The following is a 14,566-nucleotide window of genomic DNA, read 5'->3' on the forward strand; positions in this document are numbered from 1 at the left end:
AATGCTATTGAAACCAAAAAACAGTAGAACAGATCAATGAAAACAGAAGCTGGTTCTTTGAAAGAATTAACAATTGTTGATAACCCACTAGCCAGTTTGATCAAGAAGAAAAAGGAAAGGACCCAAATAAGTAAAATCAAGAATGAAAGAGGAGAAATCACAACCAACACAACAGAAATAAAAACAATAATAAGAGAATATTATGATCATATATGCCACCAAAATGGGCAATCTGGAACAAATGAACAAATTCCTAGAAACATATACTCTATCAAAACTGAAACAGGAAGAAATAGAAAATTTGAGCAGACCCAAAACAAGTAAGGAAATCGAATTAGTAATCAAAAAGCTGCCAAAAAACAAGAGTCCAGGGCCAGATGGCTTTCCAGGGGAATTCTACCAAACATTTAAGGAAGAGTTAACACCTATTCTCTTGAAGCTGTTCCAAAAAATAGAAATGGAAGGAAAACTTCCAAACTCTTTCTATGAATCCAGCATTACCCTGATTCCAAAACCAGACAGAGACCCCACTAAAAAGGAGAACTATAGACCAATTTCCCTGATGAACATGGATGCCAAAATCCTGCACAAGATATTAGCCAACCGGATCCAACAATACATTAAAAAAATTATTCACCACGACCAAGTGGGATTTATACCTGGGATGCAGGGTTGGTTCAATATCCACAAAACAATTAATGTGATTCATCACATCAATAAAAGAAAGGACAAGAACCATATGATCCTCTCAATAGATGCGAAAAAAGCATTTGAGAAGCTACAGCATCTTTTCTTGATAAAAACCCTCAAGAAAGTAGGGATAGAAGGATCATACCTCAAGATCATACAAGCCATATACAAGCAACCCAAAGCTAATATCATCCTCAATGGGGGAAAACTGTCAGTTTCTCTAAGGTCAGGAACAAGACAGTGATGTCTACTCTTGCCACTATTATTCAACATAGTATTGGAAGTCTTAGCCTCTACAATCAGACAACACAAAGAAATAAAAGGCATCCAAATCAACCAGAAGGAGGTCAAACTTTCACTCTTTGCTGATGACATGATACTCTATATGGAAAACCCAAAAGATTCCACCAAAAAACTGCTAGAACTGATTCATGAATTCAGCAAAGTTTCAGGATATAAAATCAATGCACAGAAATCAGTTGCATCCCTATACATCAATGATGAAGTGACAGAAAGAGAAATCAAGGAATCGATCCCATTTACAATTGCACCAAAAATCATAAAATACCTAGGAATAAATCTAACCAAAGAGGTGAAAAATCTATACACTGAAAACTATAGAAAGCTTATGAAATAAATTGAAGAAGACACGAAAAAATGGAAAAAGATTCCATGCTCCTGGATAGGAAGAACAAATATTGTTAAAATGTTGATACTACCCAAAGCAATCTACATATTTAACACGATCCCTATCAAAGTAACACCAGCATACTTCACAGAGCTAGAACAAATAATCCTAAAATTTCTAAGGAACCAGAAAAGACCCTGAATAGCCAAAGCAATCTTGAAAAAGAAAACCAAAGCAGGAGGCATCACAATCCCAGAATTCAAGCTATATACTACAAAGCTGTAATCATCAAGACAGTATGGTACTGGCACAAGAACAGACACTCAGATCAATGGAACAAAATAGAAAACCCAGAAACGGACCCACAAACGTATGAGCAACTAATCTTTGACAAAGCAGGAAAGAATATCCAATGGAATAAAGACAGTCTCTTCTGCAAGTGGTGCTGGGAAAACTGGACAACGACATGCAGAAGAATGAACCTGGACCACTTTCTTACACCATACACAAAAATAAACTCAAAGTGGATGAAAGACCCTAATGTGAGACAGGAAGCCAACAAAATCCTCGAGGAGAAAGCACGCAAAAACCTCTTTGATCTTGGCCACAGCAACTTCTTACTCAACATGTCTCCGGAGGCAAGGGAAACAAAAGCAAAAATGAACTACTGGGACCTCATCAAAATAAAAAGCTTCTGCACAATGAAGTAAATAATCAGCAAAACTAAAAGGCAACCAAGGGAATGGGAAAAGATATTTGCAAATGACATATCAGATAAAGGGTTAGTATCCAAAATCTACAAAGACCTTATGAAACTCAACACCCAAAAAAACAAATAATCCAGTGAAGAAATGGGCAAAATACATGAATAGACACTTCTCCAAAGAAGACATCCAGATGGCCCACCAACACATGAAAAAATGTTCAACATCACTCCTCATCAGGGAAATACAAATCAAAACCACAATGAGATACCACCTAACACCTGTCAGAATGGCTAACATTTACAACTCGGGCAACAACAGATGTTGGCGAGGATTCAGAGAAAGAGGATCTCTTTTGCATTGTTGGTGGGAATGCAAGCTGGTGCAGCCACTCTGGAAAACAGTATGCAGGTTCCTCAAAAAATGAAAAATAGAGCTACACTACGACCCAGCAATTGCACTACTAGGCATTTATCCACGGGATACAGGAGTGCTGTTTCGAAGGGACACATGCATCCCCATGTTTATAGCAGCACTATCAACAATAGCCAAAGTATGGAAAGAGCCCAAATGTCCATCGATGGATGAATGGATAAAGGAGATGTGGTATATATACACATTCGGGTATTACTCAGAAATCAAAAGGAATGAAATCTTGCCATTTGCAACTACATGGATGGAACTGGAGGGTATTATTATGCTAAGTGAAATAAGTCAGTCAGAGAAAGACAAAAATCATATGATTTCACTCATATGAGGACTTTAAGAGACAAAACATATGGACATAAGGGAAGGGAAACAAAAATAATATAAAAACGGGGAGGGGGAAAAAACAGAAGAGATGCTTAAATATGGAGAACAAACTGAGGGTTACTGGAGGGGTTGTGGGAGGGAGTATGGGCTAAATGGGTAAGGTGCATTAAGGAATCTACTCCTGAAATCATTGTTTCACTATTTGCTAACTAATTTGGATGTAAGTTTTAAAAAATAAAGAATAAAATTTTAATGTCTGAAAAAAAAGGCAGAAATGAATATGGACAAGAGAATATGGTCCCAACCTGGTGGAGGAAGAAGATGTGTGTTATATGTGATGATGGGAGTAAGCTATGGGGATAATGTGTCATAAAAAAAATCAGTCACTTTGGGAAAGTAAGGGAAAGTTCCACAGGAGAGATGCCCACGTGCTGTGAGAAGCTGCCCTTTGCTTGCTCCTCCAAAGAACCAAAACTTCAAGTTAGAGACTGCATCTATAACATTTGGGTTCATTATGAGACAACAAAATCAAAGAGTGAAACATGCTGTGAAGACTGCTCAGGGGCCCCCTGTGTCAGGAGTTTCTGTTTCTGCATCAGATAGATTTCCCAGGATGTTACTCATTTCTCTTCCAGTAAATATTTGGGGCTACTGAAAATGAAAAAGTGAGCTTTTCAAAATGCCCTCATAAATATGGAGAACTGAGGGTTGCTGGAGGGGTTGTGGGGGGGGGGGTACAGGCTAAATGGGTAAGGGGCATTAAGGAATCTACTGAAATCATTGCTTCACTATATACTAATTTGGATGTAAATTTTAAAAAATAAAAAATAGAGTTAAATCAAAAAAAAAGGAAGTAATGGTGTCCAAGTGGGTAAGGCATGCATGCAGGCACTGCAAGACTGTGAGTTGTGCTGAGCAAAGTGGGATACTCAGTGGAGAATGGATGTTTGGGTCTGAGCAAGAGTGGAAACAGAACAATTTGGAGGTAACTGCAATATACAGGTGGGAAATGTTGGCTAGGATTTGGGGGCAATGGTAAAGATTATGGAAACTGGCTGTATTTAGAAGCTCTGAAGGTCATCTGGCTGTGGGGTATAAGAAGAAGCAATGGATCAAGCTGGTTCTAAAATTTGGGACTCTGAGCATATGAAATTTTTATGGAAGTGAGAAAGATTGGGGAAGGATGTAATCAGAGTTTCTTTTGGGACATGTTAAGTTTGAGATACCTATTTTATCTCAGTGGAGAGGTGAGCAGGGCAACTGGATATGGGAGAAGCCCAGGAGCAGGTGGATGCAGGTGGAATTTAGAACATGAGCTTGGATGATACCACTAGCAAAGAGTCTAGAGAGTGAAGTGGCCAGAACATCTTCCAGTGTTTGGGGGCTGGAAGATGAAGAGGGCCTGCAGAATGAGACCAAGGAAGAGTGGCTGCATGGATATGAGGAGAATTTTGAGGAGTCAAACAGGGAAAGAACCCAAGTAGGAGAGAGGTTACCTCTATCATGTGCTGCTGACAGTCCAGGTTAGAAGAGAACCAGGAACATCACTGGATTCTCACAAGGGTGGATACCATGAGATCTTGCAGTGCAGTCAAGAGAAAAATGAAGAAGGGCTACAGCAAGATGAGTATGGCAAGGAAAGACCTTGCTTTCAAAGAGTTTGGCTTTTAAAGGAAGCAGAGAAAAGGGAAGGGAGCCATGGAGATATGTGGCTCACTGAGGGTCTTCATGAGAGGAGAGATAGCAGCATGTTAGATCCTGATAAGAACTATGTAGGGGAAAGCGAAAAATAAATTATGCAGGAGAGAACTTTGGCTGTGGCACCAGGTGGAGGGACTGGCCTCCACTGAGTGGGAATGTCCCCCATACAACTGGAAGGAAGGTAGGATGCACTAGGCAGACACAGTGGTCATTGTTCATGAAAGCTCTCACATCACTGCTTATATCTCATCACAAAAGGAAAGCTAGGTCATCAACTGTGAGAAAGGAAAGAAAGGGTACTTGAGGCTCAAAGAGAGATGAGAGGTGTGCAGGAGTCATCAAGAATCATGGGAAGATGAGGCCCAGGACGAAGCTGTGTGGAAGGCAGCACTGAGGGTCCATGATGGAAGGGCTGTGGCTGGGAGACAAGTCAGCAATCCTTGCTGCTCTGTTTCATTGTCTGTGCATGTGGATGGGGAGGCAGGGGGCAGGATTAACCTGGCAGTGGGTGTTGCTTGCCAAAGGAAGACTGTGAAGCCTAATAGTGGCAAGGGAGCTGAGGATTAATACACAAAGATAATCATAATAATAGTTGTGAAAGGTAGGTGTTTAAAGAGGAAAGGGAGAATGTAAAGCAGTGTGGGTCATCAGGAAGGGCTATTGACTTGGGTCATAAAGTTATCAGCAACAATAAACTCTAGGGCAAGGTCCAGGACTGGGTTACATTTCTCTTTGGGGGTACACAAAGATTTTAAAGGAGCTAAAGCAGATGGGTAGTATTAAGGGACTCAATTTCCAGATCTTTCATACATCATCAAAGTGAGCTGCTTCCTCAGCCCTAAGAAATGGATGTCCTAGCGCCCATGGGAAGAGACTAAGGAGGGTGGCTCCTGGATCATAGCCCTGAGGATGTTGAAAATCATGCAAGTGTTGGGAAAGGCTCTGTTTGCACTGATCCCAATTGAGCCCCAAGAAATCCCCAACAAAGGAGGAAGACAGGTGAAGATGAATTGCTGCCTACCTCAGGGCCCATGGAGATACTTGCCAGGGCCACACACTGCCGGCATACCAAGCCCGGACCCTCTGTGTTCCCCTAACATCACTAGTTTGGCTTTGGGTCTGTACAAAACAACTTCTCTTCTTGATATTGTTATAGGGTCATCATACCACAGATGTCACCTCATCCCATGAAACGTTACTTGCATCAGCTCAGCATACAGCACTGTACAAGAGGACCAGCTGAGTGTCCACCCCTGGGCTGGTCACCTCAGCTATGGTCCCAAGGAATTCTGAAAAAAAATATGACTGGTTCATACATTTAAGTTAATATGTAAAATTGCTCATCCTAAATTAAAATAGTTCCTAAGAATGTAATTGCTAGCATATGTTAACATTCTTAAAAGCATTCCATCATTCCTTTAAATCATACATTTAGAATTAAATACTGTAATATCAATTTACTTAAAAATACATATAAAACTCCTTTTCAAATATCTTAGCAGGAGGACACATACTTTGCTGCCTGGCCTCTAACCCCTACAATGGGCATCTGATCCACGACCCTAGAAAGGATGGTTTCTGAGTGCAGGAGAATTAACAATTAAAGGGAGGCTGGCTTGGCTATTCCTTATAGCAATGAAAGAGACACATGGAAGAAGATACTCAGAAGAGGGCTGAGATGGCCCATGTAGGCAACAACAGGAAGCAGCAGTGGTTCTTAGGGCAAGGGCTGCCCTGGGCATGAGGCAAGGCCAAAGGGGCAGATACAGCACTTTCAGGTGGATAGCTGTCCTAAGATGACCCTGTAGCATTATCAGACAGTGAGCATCAAAAGGATGTTCTGTTCTGTGAAAGGGAATGTAAATAGAAGATGCCAGCAGGGTCAGTTTTGAAATTTGAATTTATTGTCAACATTTGAGAGCTGAAAATTTTTCATAGAAAAATAGTGATACCTGGTTTTTGTTGTTATTGTTGTTGTTATTGTTGTTGTTTGGAAAAATCAGATAAGTGCACACACCATGCCTACTTCCCTGCAGGGGGAAGATGCATCACAGCTGTACAGGTATTTCCCTATCTCTGGCCCAGCACACCTGCCCTCTCTCTAAATCCACAATTCCTGCACTTCCTACACCCACCACCCTGCTCTCCCTGGGCTCAGAACACCTGCTCTCCCTCTACTATACCACATCTAACCTCCCTGTACCTACCACCTGCCTTCCTTAAACCCACCACTACTGGAGTCAATGTGCACTTACCCCCAGCTAGCACTCTTGATGGTTGTCATTTTGCTACTGATGTCTACCAAATGTCTCCAGGTGAGACATTTAAGTTTGGACACTTAATCTAGAGACTTGTCCCTGTCTCTTATACACAGGGGAGTGCTCCAGCCTCTGAGGAATTGCCCACTCTTTCCTTTTATGTGGGATTTAATGAGTGCCTCAGGCAAATACTAGGGTTAGCTTGCATCTTCACAGGGGATCCTGAGAATGGAGAGGGTGGGATTGTAGTTCTTCACTGGTAGGCATATTTGTAGTGGTAGGGAAATACTGCAGATGGGGCGCTGGCCCAGACCAGCGCATCTCCAATGCATATGTGCAGACAGTCACCCATCACCTAGTCCAGGTACAGGTTCTGACTTGGCAGGTCTGGGTAGCCAATGCATACATTTGTACAAGCTCCAAGGCTGCTGACACCCAGACCCCACCTGAGATGGAGGGGCTGCATATTGTCAATGCAATGCATCTCTTTTCTTCTTCTTGGAACTCCTATCATTATCATTCTAGGGTTCCTGGGTCTCACCCAAATCTCTTACCTTTTTTCATGATTCTGCTCTTTTGTACTTTTGCTCTGTACTTTTATTTTTTTTTTTTATTTAACAGAGATTTTATTTTTTTTTATATATATGAAATTTATTGACAAATTGGTTTCCATACAACACCCAGTGCTCATCCCAAAAGGTGCCCTCCTCAATACCCATCACCCACCCTCCCCTCCCTCCCACCCCCCATCAACCCTCAGTTTGTTCTCAGTTTTTAACAGTCTCTTATGCTTTGGCTCTCTCCCACTCTAACCTCTTTTTTTTTTTTTCCTTCCCCTCCCCCATGGGTTCCTGTTAAGTTTCTCAGGATCCACATAAGAGTGAAACCATATGGTATCTGTCTTTCTCTGTATGGCTTATTTCACTTAGCATTACACTCTCCAGTTCCATCCACGTTGCTACAAAAGGCCATATTTCATTTTTTCTCATTGCCACATAGTATTCCATTGTGTATATATACCACAATTTCTTTATCCACTCATCAGTTGATGGACATTTAGGCTCTTTCCATAATTTGGCTATTGTTGAGAGTGCTGCTATGAACATTGGGGTACAAGTGCCCCTATGCATCAGTACTCCTGTATCCCTTGGGTAAATTCCTAGCAGTGCTACTGCTGGGTCATAGGGTAGGTCTATTTTTAATTTTGTGAGGAACCTCCACACTGCTTTCCAGAGCGGCTGCACCAATTTGCATTCCCACCAACAGTGCAAGAGGGTTCCCGTTTCTCCACATCCTCTCCAGCATCTATAGTCTCCTGATTTGTTCATTTTGGCCACTCTGCCTGGCGTGAGGTGATACCTGAGTGTGGTTTTGATTTGTATTTCCCTGATAAGGAGCGACGCTGAACATCTTTTCATGTGCCTGTTGGCCATCTGGATGTCTTCTTTAGAGAAGTGTCTATTCATGTTTTCTGCCCATTTCTTCACTGGGTTATTTGTTTTTCGGGTGTGGAGTTTGGTGAGCTCTTTATAGATTTTAGATACTAGCCCTTTGTCCGATATGTCATTTGCAAATATCTTTTCCCATTCCGTTGGTTGCCTTTTAGTTTTGTTGGTTGTTTCCTTTGCTGTGCAGAAGCTTTTTATCTTCATAAGGTCCCAGTAATTCACTTTTGCTTTTAATTCCCTTGCCTTTGGGGATGTGTCGAGTAAGAGATTGCTACGGCTGAGGTCAGAGAAGTCTTTTCGTGCTTTCTCCTCTAAGGTTCTGATGGTTTCCTGTCTCACATTTAGGTCCTTTATCCATTTTGAGTTTATTTTTGTAAATGGTGTGAGAAAGTGGTCTAGTTTCATGCTCTGTACTTTTAGTTAGCTCTTTCATTTGGCTTCAAACCCACTAACTCAGGCCTAACGCTGACTTTTTTTTCAATTCATTATTCAGTATTTTTTTAAGTTATGGGTTTTAGTTTCAGAAAGTACTTTTTATTCAATGCTTAAAATCTCCTGAATTGTACTTACAACTTATTGTTTATTTTCTTATGTCTCTTGGACATGCTGTGATGAATCTTGTCTGAGGCTGTTGGTCCCCCAAATGTGCTACTTGTTTTTTGTGGAGTGCCACAGAGCTAGAATCCGGCAAAGTGGCTAGTCCTCACACCTATGGAAGGTGACAGACCCTCAGCCTGGGCACTGCAGGGCCCTTCTGAGGCCACACTCTCAGCCACCAGAGGGGGGCGGAGGCCTCCCAAAGAGGTTGTGCACTGTCCCCAAGGGGCTGACTTGCAACCTGACAGCCTGCCAGTACCAGAGTGATCAAACTGCAGGAGCTCTCCCAACCTAATGGGGGAAACAGCATCTCTTTGCTGCTGTCATTTCTATTTTCTCTGACCTAATGCTTTCTCAGCTTGCACAATGGTAGATCTGGGATTCAAGCCCAGACTCACCTTCTCTAGAACCTTAACTGTTAATTCCTACAAATGCTCATGTTATTAAACCTAACTGCAATCTGCTAGACCAGGTTCAACCCTCCACATTATTTTGATCCTGGAAAAGGAAAAGGATGAATGAAAACAAAAATGAGATCATGCAGACAGAAAAGCAAATGTGAAATGCTTCTGACTTCTACCACCCTGAAAGAGCATTTTTCTTTGTCAGGGGTTACAGCAGTCTGTCCTCTGCCCAAGCACCTCCTGCAGGGCAAGTGGCAAGGAGAAGACTACAAAGACTTAGAAGAAGAAGATACATGAGAACAAGCCAGCCTTGAAAAACTGACTACCACACCAAGGCTGCAAGATAATACAGATAATGATGAGTATCCAATAAGTCAGAGAAAACACACAAAATCTTGTGCATAAATTACCATTCTTTGAATTCAACATCCAAGACAAGAATAATCACATTTTAACTTGCAAATTGCCTGAGAATTCTTCCTGTTCAAGCAAATGAGGCTGAAAAGATAAGGTTTAAATGGAGAAAGTCTGTCAGGGAATTCTCAGTCATTAGCAATGTATTGCAAGTACATTTACTGGGGACACCTAAGAAAGCTGCCCACAAAAGCAGGTCTGGGCTCATGTGTGCTCCCACAGCTCCTTGTTAATTGCAGACAGGAAGCTGAAGGAAGGTGAGATGGGCGGGCGGATGTTAATAGGATTACCCTGAATGGAAATATTTTTTAAGACAGGAAAACAGGGGCGCCTGGGTGGCTCAGTAGGTTAAGCAACCGACTTCAGCTCAGGTCATGATCTCACAGTCCATGATTTCGAGCCCTGCGTCGGGCTCTGTGCTGATAGCTCAGAGCCTAGAGCCTGCTTCAGATTCTGTGTCTCCCTCTCTCTCTGACCATCCCTCATTCATGCTCTGTCTCTCTCTGTCTCAAAAATAAATAAACATTAAAAAAATTTTTTTAGGGGCGCCTGGGTGGCGCAGTCGGTTAAGCGTCCGACTTCAGCCAGGTCACGATCTCGCGGTCCGTGAGTTCGAGCCCCGCGTCGGGCTCTGGGCTGATGGCTCAGAGCCTGGAGCCTGTTTCCGATTCTGTGTCTCCCTCTCTGTCTGCCCCTCCCCCGTTCATGCTCTGTCTCTCTCTGTCCCAAAAATAAAAAAAATAAAACGTTGAAAAAAAAAAATTAAAAAAAAAAATTTTTTTTAATAAAAAAAAAGACAGGAAGACACATACCATATGATTTCTTTTTTATTTTTTTTATTTTTTTATGTTTATTTAGTTTTGAGAGAGAGAGAGAGAAAGAGACAGAGAGAGAGACAGAGAGAGAGAGAGACAGACAGACAGAGAGAGAATGGGGGAAGAGCAGATAGAGAGGAAGACAGAACCCAAAGCAGGCTCCAGACTCTGAGCTGTCAGCACAGAGCCCAATGCAGGGCTCAAACTCAGAACTGTGACATCATGACCTGAGCCAAAGTCGACGCCCAACCAACTGAACCACCCAGGTGCCCCCATATGATTTCACTCAAAAGTGGAATCTAAAAAACAACAACAAATGAATAAACAAACAAAAAGCAGAACCAGACACATAAATACAGAGAACAAACTGATGGTTGCCTGAGGAGACTGGGGTAGGTATTTGGGCAAAACAGGTAGAGGGGAAAGGGAGATCCTGGCTTTCAGTTATGGCATGAATAAATCACGGGAATAAAAGGCACACCGTAAAGAATAGTCAATGATATAATAATAGTGATGTATCAGGACAAATGGTAGTTACACTTGTGAATACAGTATAATGTGTAAACTTGTCAAATCGCTATGTTGTACATATGAAACTAATGTAACATTGTCAACTTTAAAAATTCAAATTTAAATTTATATTCAAATTTAAAAAACAAACACTTAGGGGAACCTGAGTGGTTCAGTTGGTTAAACGTCTGACTTAGGCTCAGGTCATGATCTCACTGCTCATGTTTGAGCCCCGCTTTGAGTTTTGTGCTGACAGCTCAGAGCCTGGAGCCTGTTTCAGATTCTGTCTTAGTATCTCTCTGCCCCTCCAGCCCCCTCTCTCAAATGTAAATGAACATTTAAAAAAACACTTAAAGTGATGAGCACTGAGCAATGTTGTTGAATCATTATATTGTAGAAACTGGTATAAACACTGTATAAACTAATATAATTAATATGGCTGTATATTAATTATACTTCAATTAAAAAATAAAAATTAAAGACAAAACAAAAAGGAAATATTTCCAAACCAGTTGATAGAGACCCCCAGGACCTCCCACAGCCTCAGCCCTTTGGACCCTGTTATGCCCCAAGCAACTGAGTAATTAACAATGGCACGTTGGATAAGAGGAGAGAGGGGGCTTCAAGCTTCCTGTTTCAGAGGCTCCTTGTCTGTTCTGATTGCACTAAACAAAGCTGGAATGTCAATATTAAATTGAATTAATTTAATGTTAATTTTTTTTAATTTTTTTAATGTTTATTTATTTTTGAGAGAGAGAAAGAGAGACAGAGGATGAGCAGGGGGGGGGGCAGAGAGAGAGAGAGAGAGAGGGAGACACAGAATCTGAAGCAGGCTCCAGGCTCAGCTGTTAGCACAGAGCCTGACACGGGGCTTGAACCCACAAACTGTGAGATCATGACCTGCACCAAAGTCTGGCACTTAACTGACTGAGCCACCCAGGTACCCCAATGTTAAATATTTTTTAATAGTGTTACCATTAAAGAGGTGCCAGGGTGGCTCAGTCAGTTAAGCATGCGACTTTAGCTCAGGTCATGATCTCATGGTTCGTGAGTTCAAGCCCCACATCTTGAACAGCACAGAACCTGGCAGCACAGAGCCTACTTTGGATCTCTCTCTCTCTCTCTCTCTCTCTCTCTGTCTCTGTCTCTCTCTCTGTCTCTCTCTCTCTCTCAAAAAATAAACATTAAAAAATAGTGTTCCCATTAAAGATAAGCAAAAGTCAAAATCAAGGGGAGAGCCCAAGGAATAAGGAAAATTTAAAAGAGCAAATCTAATCCCAAAAAAGTTCTGGGGTGCTCTTCTAAAACCCAGCTGTGCACATGCTGGAATTTTAACTGAAGCCTTGTCCAGCCAAATTAGAGAGATAAGCCCATCTATGATCTAGTTCTTTCAACTTTGGACACTGTGAGACACATTCTGGAGAGAAGAGACCACTCAGGAAGAGATGGGCTTTGCTGTGTCCCAAACTAGGGCATTCAACATCTGTACAACTTCTCTAACTCAGGACTTCATGAAAAAATAATAACAGTCATAGCATTAGCTCAGAATTACCAAACCCAGACCATGGAAGAATAATATAGCTATGTAACTAGAGAGTCAACCTGCAGACACTGATTCCTGTAGGCAATGAGTGAGGGACATAGAGTGCCAGGTCAGCCTAAGGTCTTGTGAGAGAGAGAAGCACCACCTTTCTCCTCACTGACAGGCTCTCTGCTCTACTTCCTTGGGTCTCAAGTGTTTCCCAGTGTGATATAAGGTGGTGGAATGTAATGGGGGCCCCCTTGCAAAGGCTGTTGGAAGGGGGATGGGTGGGCCCTCAAGGTCACAAGAACAGAGAAAATTACCCTGTCCAGAGTCCAACCATGAGAAGTGTTCACACCTGGGACTTCTGGTAATTGTGACAGGGCCCCAGTTTCTTGTATGCAAGCCCCCATTCCTTCCTTTACTTTGTCATACCAGGGATTCACAGCTCTGCCATATACCAATCAGTGATGTCAGAAAACACAGCAAGAACAGGGCTCATCAGCCCTGTAAAAGACCTTTAATGTGTATCCCAATCTCAGCTGCAGTCAGGGCCACATAGAGAACTCAAAATTCTGCCCAAGCCAAGCACCAGAAGCCACACTGGCCAGTGTCTGCATTCACAAGGAATAAAGGATGATTGCCTTCAACCAGTCTATCTTTGGTGTCTTACAATTTTCTTTCAAAGAACAAATAAATAAATAGACTGTCTTTTCCATGAAGTGTGGCAGCTCTCAGTTGGGCTAACCCTGAAACAACTAGTTAATGATGCACTTCCCACTGCAGCTGTAGGCCCATGGATTCCAGCTTGTAGCGTGGACTCAGTATCTCTGGCCCAGCTGGCCCTAAGCTTTGCCACATCTTTCCTCCATAGCTACGAGTGCAGCAAACAGACATGGTTCATTCTCTGCTTCTTCTTGAAGGAAAGGTGAGCCCAGATTGTGTCCAGGCAAGTTGGGTCCATATCACATGGAAGAGCAGTGCAACTCACCATTGTAGCGGTAAATGGGATGTTGTCAATCAAGGATGATGCAATGGCTGAGACCCAGACCACCAGGATGATGGCAGTTGTGAGGCGCCGATCCTCTGGGACCATCTGGAAGGAAGCAGATAATAGCAGTGCTATGTATCACAGTTGCCATTGATAAATCACACACACTGAGGATCTGATGGTAGGACATATGAGACTCAGAAGAGTTGCCAGCCCTTCCTCTCACACAGAAGACAAAGGCAGACCCAGGTGTGCAAACAGGACCAGCATGGGCTTTCCTTGCTATTATCAGGAGCCTCTGCTGGGTCTATAGGAAACTAAGGAGAATGATTCCCAGCCACACCCAAGCCAACCAGTACCTAGGGAAGGGAGCAGGGTGGCTCCATTCTCGGTGGCAGCATATATTAGTTATACTGACCTGAGCTCCTGGCAGAGGACTGGAGCTGTGCATTTTTATTCACTTACTAAGACTGGTTTCTCAATTGTTCTCCTTCTTAGAGATTTTAACTAAAGGCTCATAGCAAAATTGCAGGCCTCTATAATTATACATTCTTTGGAGAAAGTCTCCCTTCATCTCTAGGCTGCACAGGACAAAAAGGATTCTCTGCTATACTTTTTACATAGTCTGTGACCTATTCTTACCAGATTTTTTTTACAAAATCAAAGTAACAGAGGCTGGGACACATTCTATTATAATATTTAATGTACCTTTATCAGCAAAGCAGTCTGTTCTCCAACATATTCTATTAAGTGGAGATGTGCCAGTGCCTAGAAGAAATGGATATATGATGAAAATCAGTTTAAAACTAAGAATATATGCAAATTTATTAAATATGCCTTTAAAATGAAAACAAGTGAACATAAGGCAGGTCCTAGCTCTCATTTCTTATAAAGGATTATACTCAAATACACAGTCTATAAATAATTTACTATCAGATATGCGCACTGATGATTCACTGAGAAGAATGCACCATACCACAGGCAGGAATTTTCATTGATTTGTGTTACTGTCCACATTAAATTTAAATTTGAATGGAATGGCATCTTTTAACTATCAGTGTATAGGAGCACTGTTCAATTGTACATAATGAAATGCTGCTCATATAGGTCTTTCAAGTAAGTTACATTTCA

General features: G+C 42.0%; 1 protein-coding gene across 1 annotated transcript in view; it reads right to left on the minus strand.

The window, feature by feature from the left end:
* The window catches only part of OCA2 (OCA2 melanosomal transmembrane protein), a 408,608-nt gene that overhangs the window by 126,736 nt on the left and 267,306 nt on the right, over window positions 1-14,566 (minus strand). Inside the window, exons 19-20 of the mRNA XM_030317586.1 lie at window positions 14,144-14,203; window positions 13,436-13,540 (exon numbers count right to left, since the gene is read on the minus strand). Of these exons, the coding sequence (XP_030173446.1) occupies window positions 13,436-13,540; window positions 14,144-14,203 (165 nt within the window). The remainder of the gene's footprint in view (window positions 1-13,435; window positions 13,541-14,143; window positions 14,204-14,566) is intronic.

The sequence above is a fragment of the Lynx canadensis genome, chromosome B3 (genome assembly GCF_007474595.2).
Source record: "Lynx canadensis isolate LIC74 chromosome B3, mLynCan4.pri.v2, whole genome shotgun sequence".
Taxonomy (NCBI): Eukaryota; Metazoa; Chordata; class Mammalia; order Carnivora; family Felidae; genus Lynx; species Lynx canadensis.